General features: G+C 47.9%; 1 protein-coding gene across 1 annotated transcript; it reads left to right on the top strand.

The window, feature by feature from the left end:
• Nucleotides 1–10,662: 10,662 nt before the first annotated feature.
• On the top strand, nucleotides 10,663–12,222 carry LOC309407594 (potassium voltage-gated channel subfamily A member 6-like; the record flags this gene model as incomplete). Its single annotated transcript, XM_082003170.1, has 1 exon — nucleotides 10,663–12,222. One exon carries the CDS (start codon nucleotides 10,663–10,665, stop codon nucleotides 12,220–12,222), a length of 1,560 nt encoding a protein of 519 aa, XP_081859296.1.
• Between the last annotated feature and the right edge of the window lie 3,510 nt (nucleotides 12,223–15,732).

Below are 15,732 nucleotides of genomic sequence, written 5' to 3'. Positions count from 1 at the left end.
TAGAGCTCCCTACCTACTCCTTAGGAAGTTTTATAACAAAGTTACCCTAGATCTGCAGAAGAGAAGGCTGCAGAGATACCTTATAGCAGCCTTCCAGTACCTAAAGGGGGCCTACATGAGAGATGAGGAGGGACTTTTTACAAGGGCATGTAGTGATAGGACAAGGGGTAATGGCTTTAAACTGAAAGAGGGGAAATTTACATTAGATATAAGGAAGAAATTCTTCACTGTGAGGGTGGTGAGGCACTGGAACATGTTGCCCAGGGAAGCTGTGGATGCCCCATCCCTGGAAGTGTTCAAGGCCAGGTTGGGTGGGGCTTTGAGCAACCTGTTGTAGTGGAAGGTGTCCCTGCCCATGGCAGGGGGGGCTGGACTAGATGATCTTTAAGGTCCCTTCCAACCCAAACCATTCTATGATCTACTTCCCAGATTAACACACAAGGCTTTAAACTGCATCTGATGCTTAAAGCCGTGATTCTTCCCAGGTCCAAATCTGAAAAAACCCTAAAATTGGAGGACCCGTATCAGAAAGATCTGTGGTATAGCTCTCTATCTCCATTGTTTAACACATTTTTCAGGATTCATTAAGTTGTAGCACAGTGACGGTATATATATAGCGCGGAAAGCATAGTGGCATTGTTTCTTGTATAATGTACATTTAAACATGAGGGAAGACTGTATTGCTCATACAACAAGGTAAGCAACATCCACTGCTTTCTCCTCCTCCAGTGAACAAGTCTTTTCATCACAAAAGGGAATAAAGTTGGTCAGACATGATTTGCCTTCGATAAATTCATGCTGGCTTCTCCCAATCACCTTCTCATCCTTCATGTGGCTGGAAATACCTTCAATCAGTACTTGTTCTATAGCCTTCCCAGGGATGACAGGGAGGCTGACTGGCCTGCAACTTTCTGAATCCCCTTTCTTGAAAATGGAGTTTGTATTTGCCTTTCAGACAACAGGAACCTCTCCCTTGTCACCATGACCTTTGAAGATGATAGAATTTGAATTACATTGGCAGGGTCCATCTGCACCATAAAAAGCATCCTGGCTGATCCCACGTACTTGTGTATGTCCAGCTGTCTTAAGCGCTCCCTAACTCCGTCTTCCTCTGTTCTGGATAATGCTTCACTCCCATAGACTCTGCTATTAGGTTCACTGTCCTCAGAGGCCTGAGGTCCACCTTTGCTGCTAAAAAGTAATGCAAAAAAAAAAAGCAATGAATACCTCAGTCTTTTTCTTGTCCTTTGTCCCTATGACTCCTGCCTCATTGAGCAATGGGATCATTTTTCTATTAGGCTTGTTTTTTCTGCCTGTTTACTTACAGAGCCCATTCGCATTGCCCTGAAATCTGATTCAGACTGAAAGCTTGTGGTTCTCCAGTGGTTTCCAGAAAGTCCAGGAGTGAACGGAAATGATTTTGCATGGGTAATTCCTATTAGATATTTCATCCTCACCTTATCAGTGGCCCTTATGGCTTTTATTCAGCTTCTCTGCAATGCATCACTGATCTTCAGCAGTTTTCATCCAGCAGAAGAGACGGCTTATGTTACAAGGCTGACATTTACATCTGTTTCTTATTGCTTTGTATTCAAAGATCATCTTATTGTTCCAGTGGTCAAGAGAAGGGGAAGTTATTTCTATTCTTTATAGCAATTAAGATTGGAGGACTGTGTGAATGGAATTAGTCTGTGTATTGCTTTTTGTACCTCAGGTTCCTCTTTTGGGTTTTAATTATGTTCAGTGTCTATTCGGTCTATATTAAATGAAAAAAGTCCTAAAATATTTTCACCAAGCACAATGATCATAATACTATCTTAGAAGAGTCTGGTAAGGCCCTCTCTGCTCCAGCTAGATGGTTTCTTGTTGATCTTAAGACTGTTCAAATAGCATTTTTTCACATTGGTTGTCTACCTTGGGGCTAATTTGCTTGTTTGTTTTTATTTGGAAAGCTTCTGCTAAAACAAACAAAGGAGAAAAAAATTTGGCTGCCTCTGAAATAAAGTTGGTGGAAAACGTTTGCTTTGGCTGTCAAAAATTATTACACTCATTTTGCTGCAAAGCTCTACTACTTTTTGAGCTGAGATGGAAAATTTGGCAGGGAGGTTGTTCTGATGTCATGATGCGCTTTTTACCATCCTTGAGGACATTTGTTCAAATACATTCCTTTAACATGTATTTCCTTAGAAACTTGCTAGAGATTTACTACCAAAATCCCTGAGGATATCTCTGCACTGAGAAGAACCAGATGTTTCCACATCTGTGGGAGGAGCTGTACTGGCTTAACCAAGACCTTGCTGCTCCTGTCTGTGCAGGATGGGTGGGATAACAGGCAGCAGACCTGAGAGCTGTTTCTCCAGGGCTCTCCATGCCCACAGGCAGGACGCCGGGGAAGTGAGAAGGTGTGTGTGTCAGGTGTGGAAGTGCACAGAGTGGGATGAAGGAAGAGGCAGCCTGAGATGAGAGAAGGAACACAGTGCTGCCAGCTTGGGCTTCACAGGTAGTGACATAACCCCTTTTTGGCCAGATGAGCTCTAGAAGTCTCATCATTTCTATTCCAGGGGTGAACAGAAATGCCTATGAAGGGCAGTTAGAAGTTACAGAAAGGAAAGTTACATGGGATGGGGGCTTACCTTGGCGATAGTGAGCTCCCTTCACATCAGAACTGTACAAATCTCACAAAAATCTTTCTTTCTTGCTTGGTCTCGATAGTGACATGCAGTGGTGGCATAAAACAAAGGAGTGACGTTACAATACAGACAACACCGAACAACCTGTTACAACTTGTAACAAATAACAAAAGTAAATGTAACAAGTTTCCACAATTGTTTGTTTGGCCTTTTTTCCCTTTTTAAAACGATGTTTAAACAGGCTGCATGTGCATGTGTCTGTAGACACGTTCTCAGTGGAAATTCCGCTGGTTGACCCCAAGCTCTCAGAGGTGGGTGCTGAGGGATGCTATAAAGTGGCTACCACCTCCAGTGGCTCCAGGACCTAGGGATTCCTCCTGCCCCAGTGCTGGAGCCCAGCCCCATGTGCCCGGAGACCCAGGGGTCTCCATCCCAGGCCAATGGAGATGGCTGTTGCTTTCCCATTTGCAGGTTGAACTAGCAGCAAGGCTGAGTGTGTATGATGGAGACACACACGCTCACAGCTGGTTACACAGGCTGCCACAGACAAGGTGCTGCCTTCAACAAGATCCACTTGTAACTCTACCGGGACTCACAGAAAACAAAACTATAGCCAGATAAGCCCCCTTTCTCCACGCCAGCTGCTCAGGATTGAAGTTCACTAGTGAAGGCACACATGGCTCTCTCTAGGTTCAAAAGCACACGCAACGCACACTTGCGGATCCCCTGAGTAGCCGCCCCATGGGTCCCCTACTCACCAGCGAGCCCAGCTTTGTGGAAGACACAAGCACTCTCCCCCCAGCACCCAGCATATGGCCTGTGACCTGCCGTCCCGCTCCAGCCACCGGCGCTGAGCCCCTCGCTGCCCCGCTCCCCCCAGCAGCTGCGCCGGGGACACACACATCGGCCCCGATCCAGGGGCTGGGCTGAGACCCCCACCTGCCCCAGTGCCTGGCACCTCCGCCCGGGGTCCTGCACCCCCTCTGGCCCCAGAGCCGGCACCACGTCCGCTCGCAGGGTGCCCCCAGTTGCTGGGACCTCGTCCTTACAGCACTCACGCACACGGGGCAGGGGGTGAGGTTACGGGGGGGACAGCGAAGGAAGGATTTGGTGAGAAGCCGGGACAGGCTGGGGTGACCAGGTGCAGGGCTGGGTCAGGCAAGTGCCTACACGCCATCAGCAGCTGCTCACACGCGACTCATCCCTTGTTATTCCCTCTCCTCTCTGTTCACACCCCTTCCTCTAAACTTCCCTCAACAAGTTTTGGCCCACAAGCCACACTTCAAATATCCTAAATCTTCCTGTTCCTCTTGTTTCCCCGCTTTGTATCAGTTACAAGGTCCATGTTGGCCCTCTCTAAGCTGTGCCTGGAGTTTCTTAATGGCCCAAAAATCAGTAGCTGCAGACTTTTTGTCTTTGTCATTGCCTCCATTATCCCTTATCTATCAGATTTGCGTCTCTCTGCGCTTTTCCTTCTCTATTCCCCTTTATTATCACCTTTGCATTGAAAGCGTTCCTTGATTAGATTACCTTAATGAAGCAGATGCTTTCTCCTTCCACATGCCCTTATGCCAGCATAAGGGCACTGAGATGGATCATTAACAGGAAGACTTGGGGGATAGTTACAGGATCTTATAATGTCATAATAAATGACATGGTAATGTCATTTATTTCTCTTTTCCAATGTACAGCTACATATTCTCACTTTGTTAATATTAGCTCGATAATGAAAAACTGAATATTGTTGTTGCTTTGTATGATACTGCTCTCTCAAACCTCCATTGCATTACCTGCATGCAAAGAGAAGTCTACTATAAAATTTTCTGTTGCAAATGCCGCCAGCTAAAGAGGTGGGCACTGGCAGCATGTGCAATCTCATTTTAGCCAGGACAAGGGCTAAGCAAGGGCTTCTCTACCCAGGCTAAAATCACATCCCTCACTATGCATTTGGGAGAACTAGGAGGGCTGTAAATACCACTTGCACACAAATGCAGATGTACCAAATGCCACAGCAGGATTTTAAAGAATTGCTTGTCATTTTGGAAATAATGTCCTTCTCTTGCATGGAAGGGGGGCTCTCTTGAAATACTTGGAATTTGGGGAACTAAGCCAAACTTAGATAGAAGGATTAGGAGCAGAAGGCACAGAGAAATGAGGAAGGGTAAGAACAGTGGACTGAAAGTGCTTGGAGGGGATGGAAGATGGGAGCAGGAGGAGCGCACATGGGCAGGAACCAAGGCACATGTTGTCTGGAGAAACATGTCCTGGGACTGTAGGATAGAAATAAATTAAGGGATGGAAACTGAATGAGGGAGTACAGGAGCAAAAGGGGTTGAATGGAACCAAAGGAGGACAAAGTCCAGCCAAAGGGTGGACAGACATCTCAAAGGAGTTGCGTATGATACTGCAGAAACTGAAGTTGGACATAGTGTTTGTATGCCTCAGTAATTCTAACCTGCCTGGCAAATAGCTGTGAAACTCTCTATCTTTTTCTGGTGATGAGTCTGCATACTGTTGCTATCTTCTGTCCCACTCATTCATTTGCTCACACAGCATAGGGCTGTGTTGAGAGCCTAAAAATTCTGACTGTCTGGCAGGCCAACATGTTTTTCATCCTGTGATAAATAAAGCCCCAGAGTCCCTGGAATACTTCTACGAGTTCTCTGTATGAAAGGCATCTAAGAAAAAAACAGTTTTAAGTGGAAAATACTTAAGGAATTTGGAAATAGAACTTTAAAAGAGCTTTAAAAGTTACTCATCTGTAGGATAAATTTTGGGGATTTTATTTTCAATTTTAGTTTTTTGAAAAACCAAGACAAACACAGCATTAAAAGCACTTTAGATTTACAGAGGTAAGTACTTGAAAGCTGGGAAATGCTCGCATGAAAGTTTCTGGTGCAACCTGCTTTCCCTTCCCCCTCTCCCTTTACGCCGGTATTGTGACACAATTTTCAGTTACACAGTGGTATGCTTTTGGCAATATGAGAACCTGTCCTCATTCAACGCGCAGAAAAGATAGTGCTCCAGGAATAGTCCTGGGCGATACAGTGAATGAGATTTGTCATCTTCAGCTTATCATGGAAGTGTAATTCTTCCTTCATCAGCTAGCGGTGGCACAAGCATCCTATCCTACAGTGTAGAGACAGCCTGTGTAGTATTTTATAAATATGAAAGTATTGGAAACTGTACACTGTTTTGTTATGAAATTACAGCTGTAATCTTAATAGTATAGGGAGACAGTTCATTCAAGTGTGCATGTGTGAACACGTGTGTGTGTGCGCACATGTGAGTTCATTGTGCTATGGCTGATGTTATGTCTCTGTAATAACATCTCCACTGAGTGTGCTGGCTTTTCTTCAAATGTATAACTAACAGGGAAAGGAGGGCACTTTATATGGAGGAATGAGAGGAGACAGCAGCTCAGAGAACTGGGATGGATGCTTTCCTATCAGGGAATAGTCAGGGTTGCTTCTGTCTTGGGAAAATCGGGAAGTCTTATCACCGCCCATTGTGGCAATGGTGGAAACTGCAGCATGATGGATATATGGGTATTGTTAGGTGCCCGAACCCTACCCACCCTGTTGCCATCTGATGCTTTGAGATCTGCAGTTACACAAATTGAGAATTCTTCGTATATTTTCTTCTCTCTTACAGCATAATGTAAATGCGAAAGCCAATGTTTAATTTCTCGTACTACGTGAAGACGCACCTCTTTCCTAGCACAAGTGTGCCGAGCATTCTGCCAGATGAAGAGAGTAACATTTCAGACCTACGCCTTCACTCGGACTAGGATAAAAAGGCTGAAGGCTCTAAAGAATTTCGCCATTAACATTTGATACCATATCAGTTGGCAGCTCTGATGCCTGGAAGGATGTTAATAAACAGATAGGTTTGTTCCTGGTTTCTGGTAAGAAAACAAAACAGGAGAACTTCTGTTTCTGAATGGTATGGCTAACAGCTTCAGGGCATAAGCTAATTCTGCTTCCCCCTCCTGTTTAGCACTCTCATTTATAGATTTATGGCTCTGAGTAAGTAGGGAGGTATGAAGCTGGCTGTAATTGGTACTGTGCATAAAGTAAATGATAATTTCAAATGTGGCTGCTCTGCCAGCTATTACATTTTTTTTATTTCCTTGGCTATTGCTCTTTTTAGACCATTGGGATTTGTTTCACGTGTGGAATATTTTAGCTCCTGGGAGATGAATTCTACCTCAGGGCCACAATCCTGTGGGAGGTTACGTTGCATCTCCTAGGCTGCAAGTTAAGGTATCAATGCATGATTTCAGACGTCCATAGTTCACTAAGGTTACTGCAGGTATGAAGGATTGTTCATTTTTCTTCTGGTATCTTAATTTAATATGGGTAAGCATTACAAGATGCCACATGAGCAAAGCATGTTCTCCTGGTTTCCCAGTGTCTCCTTCCAGTGAGCCAGGCAGTCAGCCACCCAGTGTTTATCGGGCGGGGTCCAGTCCCAACAGGATTTTTACAAAAGGAATATGAAAAATATACTGACTTTGAAACCAGGGGCCACTGGCCTGCCAGTAAGTGAAGAAACTAGTAGGGTCAGAGGGAGGAGATGATCCATAACTGGGAAAAGCACCTGAAGGTGGGAAGCAGGAGATAGGGGTTAGCACAGAAGCCATGGAGGAGAGAATTGGAAAGTTCAAGAGAAGATGGAGTGAGTGGGAAATCCAGAAGGCAGGAAGTGGATAAGAAGTTCTGCATGCACTAGATGCAAATCTAGATACCACTTGGGGTATCTTAGTTTTGTAGTGCTTAACCTTGAGGGTCTCTGAGTTTGGCTTTCCTGATAAAATGCTACACAGCCATAATTTTGTGGCAGCTGCAGTGCTAAGCATGTCAAATACAGTGAATACAGTGAATACATCAAATACAGTGAAATGCAACTAAAGGGAATCCAAAGGGTGGCATTGTTACCCAAGATGCTGACCCACATTCAGGGGTGTGTAAGACATCCAAGGAATCATATGCCTTGTTGAAGCTGTACTGTTGTGCCACAGATTTACAGGCGCCTGTAAGGGCCAGGCTCGGAGGGGACAATGTCCCTCCAGCTTCTGGAGTAGAATGAGAGCCTAGAATCAGGTGTCCTGCTGTGCTAGTCAGCAACAATTTTTCCAATGTATCTATGAAGGGTTTTTTGTGCACCTTGAAATTAGTGATCAGTATAGCCTGGGGGAGGATGCGGTCATCCTAAACTCTTGAACCATAGCAACATGCCATATCTGAGCTTAGAGATGTGAAGACAGCCACTATTTCAAAGAGAAGCTTAGTGTCACCTTTAGGTGGGACTGGTCTTGTTCTGTTGGCTTCAGACCTAGCAGCCAAATCACTCTGCAGAGAGTGTTATGGTACTGCTGTGTGGCTTTCTGGAGTGCTGCTTCGGGGTTCGCCTCTTGCCCCTCCCTGACATCTCTGGGTCTCCCTTGCTGTTCTTCTCCAGCTTTGCAAAATGTGCACCATTGCAAGATGCCAGCCCGGCAAGATCTGCACGGAGGCTGAACGGTGGCAGCTGGCATCGCCTTTTAATATAGAAGTGAGGGCTGCGGCTGCACAGGCGGCGTGGTGCAGATCAGTTTGGGAACAGGCTGTATGCTAAAATGAGTTTCGTTGCACACAGCAAAGGCTTATGGGGTTGATACTGAGCTTGTGGTGCAGCGTTAAGTACACAGAGGGAAATACAGTCACTTCTTAAGGGCTTTCAGGGGCAAGCACAGGTGGTATATAGCAGCCTGGGTGCCTACTCAGAGATGGACTGTGGTAGGAGATGAGCAGAGCGGGCGTCCCGGGGCCAGATGGGACTGCAGCTCTCGTGGAGGCACCTCAGCTATCTGCAAAACCACTAGCTCAGGTAACGTGAAGACCAGAGCTGTGGCAGCACGAAATGTCTGCGTGGGCTGGAAAATCCTCCTGCAAACCATTGTGGAGCTCCATGCTGTCTCTGCTATGCTGCTTGAAGCTTGCTCATTTAAACTCGGTACAGGATGAGTTCAATCACAGCAGTGATTGCAAATGTAGACATGCCCTGTATCCTCTTATGAACCTCAGGAGCTTTTCCATCCCTCCCAAAAGCTGTTTTTAAAGGATTTCTCAATAGTTAACCATGTGAATGAATAAATCATAATTATGATTCAAATAATCCTGTGAATGAATAATTCATTGTAATATTTGAAAAAGGAATCTCAGCAAGAAGCATTTTACTATTACAAAGGTAAATATTTATTACTTTTTTAAAAATAAAAGGTATATTCTCCAGCAAAGTATTTTTCATCCGGTTGCCATACCCTAATTATGTATAATACGAAAGAAAAATATGCTTCCTTGTGTGACAGCCATCTTCACATAAATGAAAAAATACGCTTCCTTTTGCAACAGCCATCTTCAGTGCTAATGAGTGAGAAAGGAAGAAGGATTAAGTGACATTTAAATCATATTCATCTCCTTCCTGAGGACAAAGCCAAAGAAAGCAGCCATAGTCAGCCAGTCAAAATGTCCAGAGCCTGAAGTAAGTGAATATTGCCAGCTAGTTAGAGGGATCGGGAGGAGGGGTAAAGAGGGGAATGTTTTCTTCCAGATCTGTACTGCTAAGAGATAGTGTAGGCTAAGCATATGGCTTGCAGCCAGCAACAGCATCAGATACTATGATGATAAAAGCCTGCTTAATAATATTTAGCACCGACAAAGGGCTTTCAAGGGAAAGACAGACTTTTGTCCTGGGAAGGGTGGAAGCAGCCTCACCTGTTAGCCTCATTTTCGGAGGAAGAAAAACACTGCCATGGGTTTCTCTACGCTTTCAGATGCCAAGCGTGACGTGGATGGAGCAAGCCACAGGTTTCTAAGGGCAAAAGAGCTGGAAGTCTGATTGCCTGTTTTGGCAGTCTTGGCTCCCAGGGAGACCAAGTCCTGACTGTGTGGTGGTGAACAAAAAATTGAGCAAGCTCACGTGTTTGGCACCTGGGAACAGGGGCAAGCTCTATCCACCCCCACTGAGAGGAAAGAAACTGCATTTACCTGTGTCTTTCCCCCGTCGCACTGTTCACTGTGTGACAGGTTGCCTCCATCAGTGCATGGTCCGATGCCGCTGTCGTGCTTGCGTCATGGCAATGACCTTTATAAAGGGGGGTCCGCCAGCCACAGGCACGGAGTAACGAGCTCAAGGTCAACTACAGCCTGCGGCGGGGACAGGAACAACACCGAGGTCTCCCGGGTGCCAAGGCTGAGCTCCGAGCGCCGACGGCAGCCCGCGCTCTTTGCCAGCCCCCGTCCGGGTCTTGACTGAAGGGACGGGGGCAGGTTTCCAGGGCGGAGGGGTGGGGGAAAAAGAGGGGGGGGGCGGTGCCAGCCCTTTGGCAAGCGCCTGGACGGAGAGCGGCAGCCCGCAGCAGGATCCCCTCGGGGGTACGCACCCCCTCCCCCCAAAAAAGCCGGGCGCTCCGGGGCTGGGGCTGCTGCGGCCACCGCGGCGGCGGGCGAGCACCAGCCTCCGCGCAAGTCCACGAGTGCGTGTGTGTCTCGCTGCGTGGGTGCGTGCATCTGTCTCTATCTGAGCGTGCCCGTGCTGGCGGTGCCTGTATCTGCGTGTGTCTGTCCGTCTGCCTCCGTGCGTGCCTCTGCTCACGGGTGCGTGTCTCTGCGCGCGTCTGTGTGTGTCTGCGTGTGCCGCGCTCCCTTTCCCTCTCTGTAACCGCGTGTGTGCGTGCTCTCACACCTCCCTCTCCTCCTCTCTCTCCCCCCTCCCGTCTGTGTCGGTGTGTCGGGGGGTGTGTGTGTGCGCGGCGGGGAGGGCAGAGCCGGCCGCGCCGTGCAGCAGCGCCGTGCCCCAGCGCGGGCAGAGCGCGCCGGGGCCGGGGCCGGGAGAGGAGCTGCGCCGCGCTGGGAGCCCCGCGGAGCCGCCGCGGTCGCACCGAGGCGCAACAGGCGGGGCGGGGGCGGCGGGCGGATGGCGGCCGGCGCCCGCTGAAGGCGAGGGGCGAGTCGGCGGCGGCGGCGGGGTGCGGAGCAGAGCGGGCGGGATGCGGGCGGAGGAGCCGCTGGCGCTGGCGGCCCCGCGGGCGGGCGGCGGCGAGGCGGAGGCGGAGGCGCCGGGCGAGGAGCGGAGCGGCGGCAGCTGCTGCAGCAGCGAGCGGCTGGTGATCAACATCTCGGGGCTGCGCTTCGAGACGCAGCTGCGGACCCTCTCCATCTTCCCCGATACGCTGCTGGGGGACCCCAGCCGCCGGGTGCGCTACTTCGACCCGCTCCGCAACGAGTACTTCTTTGACCGCAACCGGCCCAGCTTCGACGCCATCCTCTACTACTACCAGTCCGGGGGGCGACTCCGCCGGCCGGTCCATGTGCCCCTCGACATCTTCCTGGAGGAGATCCGCTTCTACCAGCTGGGCCAGGAGGCCATCGAGACCTTCCGGGAGGACGAGGGCTTCATTCAAGAGGAGGAGAAGCCCCTGCCCCAACACCACTTCCAGCGCCAGGTCTGGCTGCTCTTCGAGTACCCTGAGAGCTCTGGGCCAGCCCGGGCCATTGCCATCGTCTCCGTTCTAGTCATCCTCATCTCCATTGTCATCTTCTGCCTGGAGACCCTACCCGAGTTTCGCCAGGAGCCCAAGGGGGCCCAGCCTGGCTTTGGGGACGCTCCGCTGCCTGGTGACGAGGCACTGCTGCTGCCGCCGCCACCACCGCCAAGCGGGACTCCACCGCCCCTGCACCCTGCCGCTGGTGCTGGCCCCTTCTTCACTGACCCTTTCTTCCTAATCGAGACCCTGTGCATCATCTGGTTCTCCTTTGAGCTCCTTGTCCGCTTCTTCGCCTGCCCCAGCAAGCCTGAGTTCTCCCGCAACATCATGAACATCATTGACATCGTGGCCATCATCCCCTACTTTATCACTCTGGGTACTGAGCTCGCCCAGCAGCAGCAACAGAAGCAGCAGCCTGGCAGCAGCAGCAACAACGGAGGCCAGCAGCAAGCCATGTCCCTGGCAATCCTCAGGGTCATCCGCTTGGTCAGAGTCTTCAGGATCTTCAAGCTCTCCAGGCACTCCAAGGGGCTGCAGATCTTGGGGAAGACTCTCCAGGCCAGCATGAGGGAGCTGGGCCTCCTCATCTTCTTCCTCTTCATCGGGGTCATCCTCTTCTCCAGTGCTGTCTACTTTGCAGAGACTGATGACCCTGACTCCCTGTTCACCAGCATCCCTGATGCTTTTTGGTGGGCAGTGGTGTCCATGACCACTGTAGGCTACGGGGACATGTATCCCATGACAATTGGTGGCAAGATTGTGGGTTCCTTGTGTGCCATCGCAGGTGTGCTCACCATCGCCCTCCCTGTCCCTGTCATCGTGTCCAACTTCAACTACTTCTACCACCGAGAGACTGATCATGAAGAGCAGTGCCAGTACACCCATGTCACCTGTGGCCAGCAGCAGTCACCCTTCTCTGAGCCCAAGAAGGGAGACAGTAATCAGTCTCTCAGCAAATCTGAATTCCTGGAAGCAGAAGATCTGGAGTCCATGAAGTATTCCAACTTCATTCCTCCCAACAACCAAGGTTATAAAGAGAAGAAAATGCTGACAGAGGTGTGATCAGTTTTGCTATCCTAGTTCCAGACACAGAGTTGCAAGCTGCTGCACAGCCGTCTTCCTACTAGCAGCTGGATCTGTTCAGCATTTACATGCCAGACTGTGAATTGTGATACCGTAAACAGAATGATTGTGATAATGGGCTCTTCTGTCCTGATTTGCTGTTTCTCATTACCATGTGCTGCCAGAAATGCTCTTGCTTTATTCCGTGGAGTGCTAGCTGTCATCCCCCACTCCCTCGTGAATTTCTTTCTCTGTTTTTGAAGACTGCTTTAATCCAATATGTGCTGTGAAACCGAGCCTTTCTGCTCCACTAGCAAAGAAGGCCTTGCCACTACTTCAAGCTGAAGGTTTCGACAGGGAGTAAACAGTTAAAGGGGCTACAAACATCTGGCTCAAGCTGTGCCCTTGGTTCCTGTGCCAGCGCAGTGCCCTTGGCTGTGGGATCAGTCACGCCTGCCATGCCATTGCCTTTGAATAATGGAAACGCTGTAGCCAGCATCACAGTGAATTCTGCAGCTGTAGGGGAAAGTCAGCAAGCAGATGCCTTCCTTCTTTGCAGCCCGTGGCATGCTAAAGATCCTCTTGGTTTGTGTTTCAAAAAAGGTGCATAGATGTAAAAGCTCTTTGTTACTTGTGACCATGTTCCATTTATCAAAAACAGGCTTTAAGAAATCAACAGGCTTGGTGAAGGTTCTCTGTTTTGAGCTTATTTCAGCCTTATTTATGCCAGTGCCCTGATGTTAACTGGCTTTTATAGTACCAACTTAATCTTCATAGTGGTAAGTGCCTTCTGATGCAAGGCGCATTTGAGTAAATTCATTTGTTATCTCTGCAGTTTATCTCCACACAGTAGTGTTTAATGAGATGTACTTTATGCTTCAGATATCCAGTTCTGTATTCAGGCATGTGAGAGCAATTGACTGTGCTGCATTTTTATTGAAGCGTTTGTATAGCTGAGGGAAGTTTGCATGTTGGTACTTTGTTGACATTGCTGAAAAACGCTAGCCACAGACAGCTGCACCTGTGTTGTCTGAAGATTGCACTGATTTAGTGGAATAAATTGCCCCAGGGTAAATGTGTCAACATTTGAGATTTAGACTGGCACGGATACAAACTTCCCTAAGCCATCCGCACAAACCCAGTGGCGTACCCCAGACCTTTCAAATGAGGAGAGAAACAGCTAGCCTTGAAGAAATGCTTTTGCTGTATTACTAATCGAGCCAGTTCTTGGTATTTGATGGATAGAAGGCACAGCAACGTCTTTTACATGCACTAGGTTTTATGAGAGCAGTTCATGCTAGCAATGCAAAAGGCGTAGCTTGGCTTGCAGTGCTGGGCTTGCCAGGGGACCAGAGAGTTGCATCTTAAAATGCACATTTTGCTTCCCAGATATTTTCATTTTTTTAATCAGCTCTGCCTTTCCACCTAACTTTAAAATGTTTCAAACGCTGCCAGTAGGTGAGAAGGAGAAATGGATGCTTTCAGATTCTACTGGCAAATTTTCCTGCAAGGAAAAGTCTTTCTTGGTTTTGCAAGGAAAAGTCTTTCTTGTTTTAAATCTAAGTGTATACTCTGTATTCACATGTGTGCATGTGTATGAAAGCGAAGGCAGCCATTAATGCCTTGCATCATACTGTATGATATGCATATTAGAATATACTACATATTGCATGTGACACATGTAATACGTAAACCAGACATAATACCAAGATGCAAAATATATAAAATACATTTTATGTATGTGTATATATTATGCTTTTCAACCATATGGCTAAGAATGCTGAAGTCCCGTACTTTGATATAGTCAGGATTGGCTATAGAACTGGCTTTGAGATGGGATCTGTTTGCATCTTCGTTACCCTGCTTGTTTTTCATCGTCTTGAGACCTGGCTCCATGCCTAGAGTGCTTTTATTGTGGCCTCTCCTCATCTGGGCCCTGATCATACTGTAGAAGTTGTTTGTGTAAATCCTAACTGCTGCATTTCTCCAGAGTCCCGTTGTCTTCTCAAAGGTTTTTAATGTGCCTGGATCTCCCTCGGGCTCAGCGCACAACCATTATATTAAAACCTCTGTTCTCTCTCCGAAATCAGTAGCAAAAAATGCCACTTGCCTTGGTTACTGCAGGTCAGTCTGGGAGACGCAAGTGTGATGTGGTGAGGGCTCTATAGCTGAGAGGAGTTTGCCTGAATACATAGGTGCCTAATTCCTCTTTGGTTCATCGGGACTGAGGCAAACGTCTGCGAAGGTCTGGGCCTTGGGAGCCATTCTGCATCCCTTGAAACGTGTAACCAGCTGGTGGGTAAGTAATCCTGGCGAATAAGTGGGACTGAGGAAGGAACAGCCCGGTGGCAACTCTGTTGATTTTGTGTAAAAAGTTGTCTTGGTCATTAAGTTAATTCAGTAAAAAGCTGCTGCTGTTCTTAGTTGTGTTTCAGGGTCACTGTAATGAAATCTTTTCTGTGAGCGCAAGAAAAGATTCTCCTCTTCAAATTTTGTGTTGCCCTAGCAGATGCACTAGAAACTAGCAAGAGAACCTGCTATTTAAGAGGGATGTTTCAAGGCTGCTGCTGTCTCCTAGCAGAATGCCCATGTTTGGGGTTATTTTATGCCAGACTGTATCAGCTGATAAAAGTTTCCCCAAAGTAAGATATAAAAAACTCAGGTTAAGCACAAGTTCAGGAGGAGGCATGAGGCGCACTGAGCCTACGTCAGAAAATTCCCGTGCTTGTTTTTTCCCTTGGGCCTGACTCCATTGCCCCTGCCAGGCAGGAGCCCTCCCTGCTCAGAACAGGTTGTTCGCTCCACTGGCATGACAGACAGCTGGGCATGGAGACTCTGGCAAAAAAAAGATGTGAGACAAATTACTGGTAGCATAATCCCAGCATGTCTTGCAAAGATCCTCTTGTAAAGAGATTTCCTGCTCTCCGGTGAAATTCCGCAGTGAGTTTCTAGCTGCATTGATGTCTGCACACAGACATGTGCACGCATGCACAAAACACCGGTGTGAAGGAACTTTGTTGCAAACAGACAGCTTTCTGCAGTTTTTGCAATCCACATTTTTCAGTTCTGAAAAGAAAGTGCATATGAAAGTGTGTAAAACAGGAGTGGTGGTTACTACCTGGGGTTTCTGTGTTGGAGCTAAGAGAAATACAAAAAGGCAACAGAAGCTTGGAAGCTGTAACCTAGGGACTTAGTTTAGGCATGTAAATCCTTCTCTAAACATCTCCTGAAAAGCAAGGCAGTGAAGTCCCAGAGTCATCAATAATACTATATATTATAGAACTTCTGGAATTTCACATTTTTATTAAGGAGCTTTCAGAATTTTTTCAAGTGTCTGAAGTGACAGAGTGGCACGCGTGCTGTTGACTTTACAGAGGACTCATGTCACCAAATCACAAGAGATGCTTTCAAAAATCTTACCTCAGGTTCTCAGCTCTTAGCACCCACTCCTGGATGTTTGAAATACCAATCTGTCTGTCTAGCTGTTTCCTTCTGAAGGCAGAGCACATC

The sequence above is a fragment of the Phaethon aethereus genome (genome assembly GCF_964289735.1).
Source record: "Phaethon aethereus genome assembly, chromosome: 1".
NCBI lineage: Eukaryota > Metazoa > Chordata > Aves > Phaethontiformes > Phaethontidae > Phaethon > Phaethon aethereus.
Note: the sequence above shows the minus strand (reverse complement) of the source record. Positions and strands in the feature narration are given on the sequence as shown.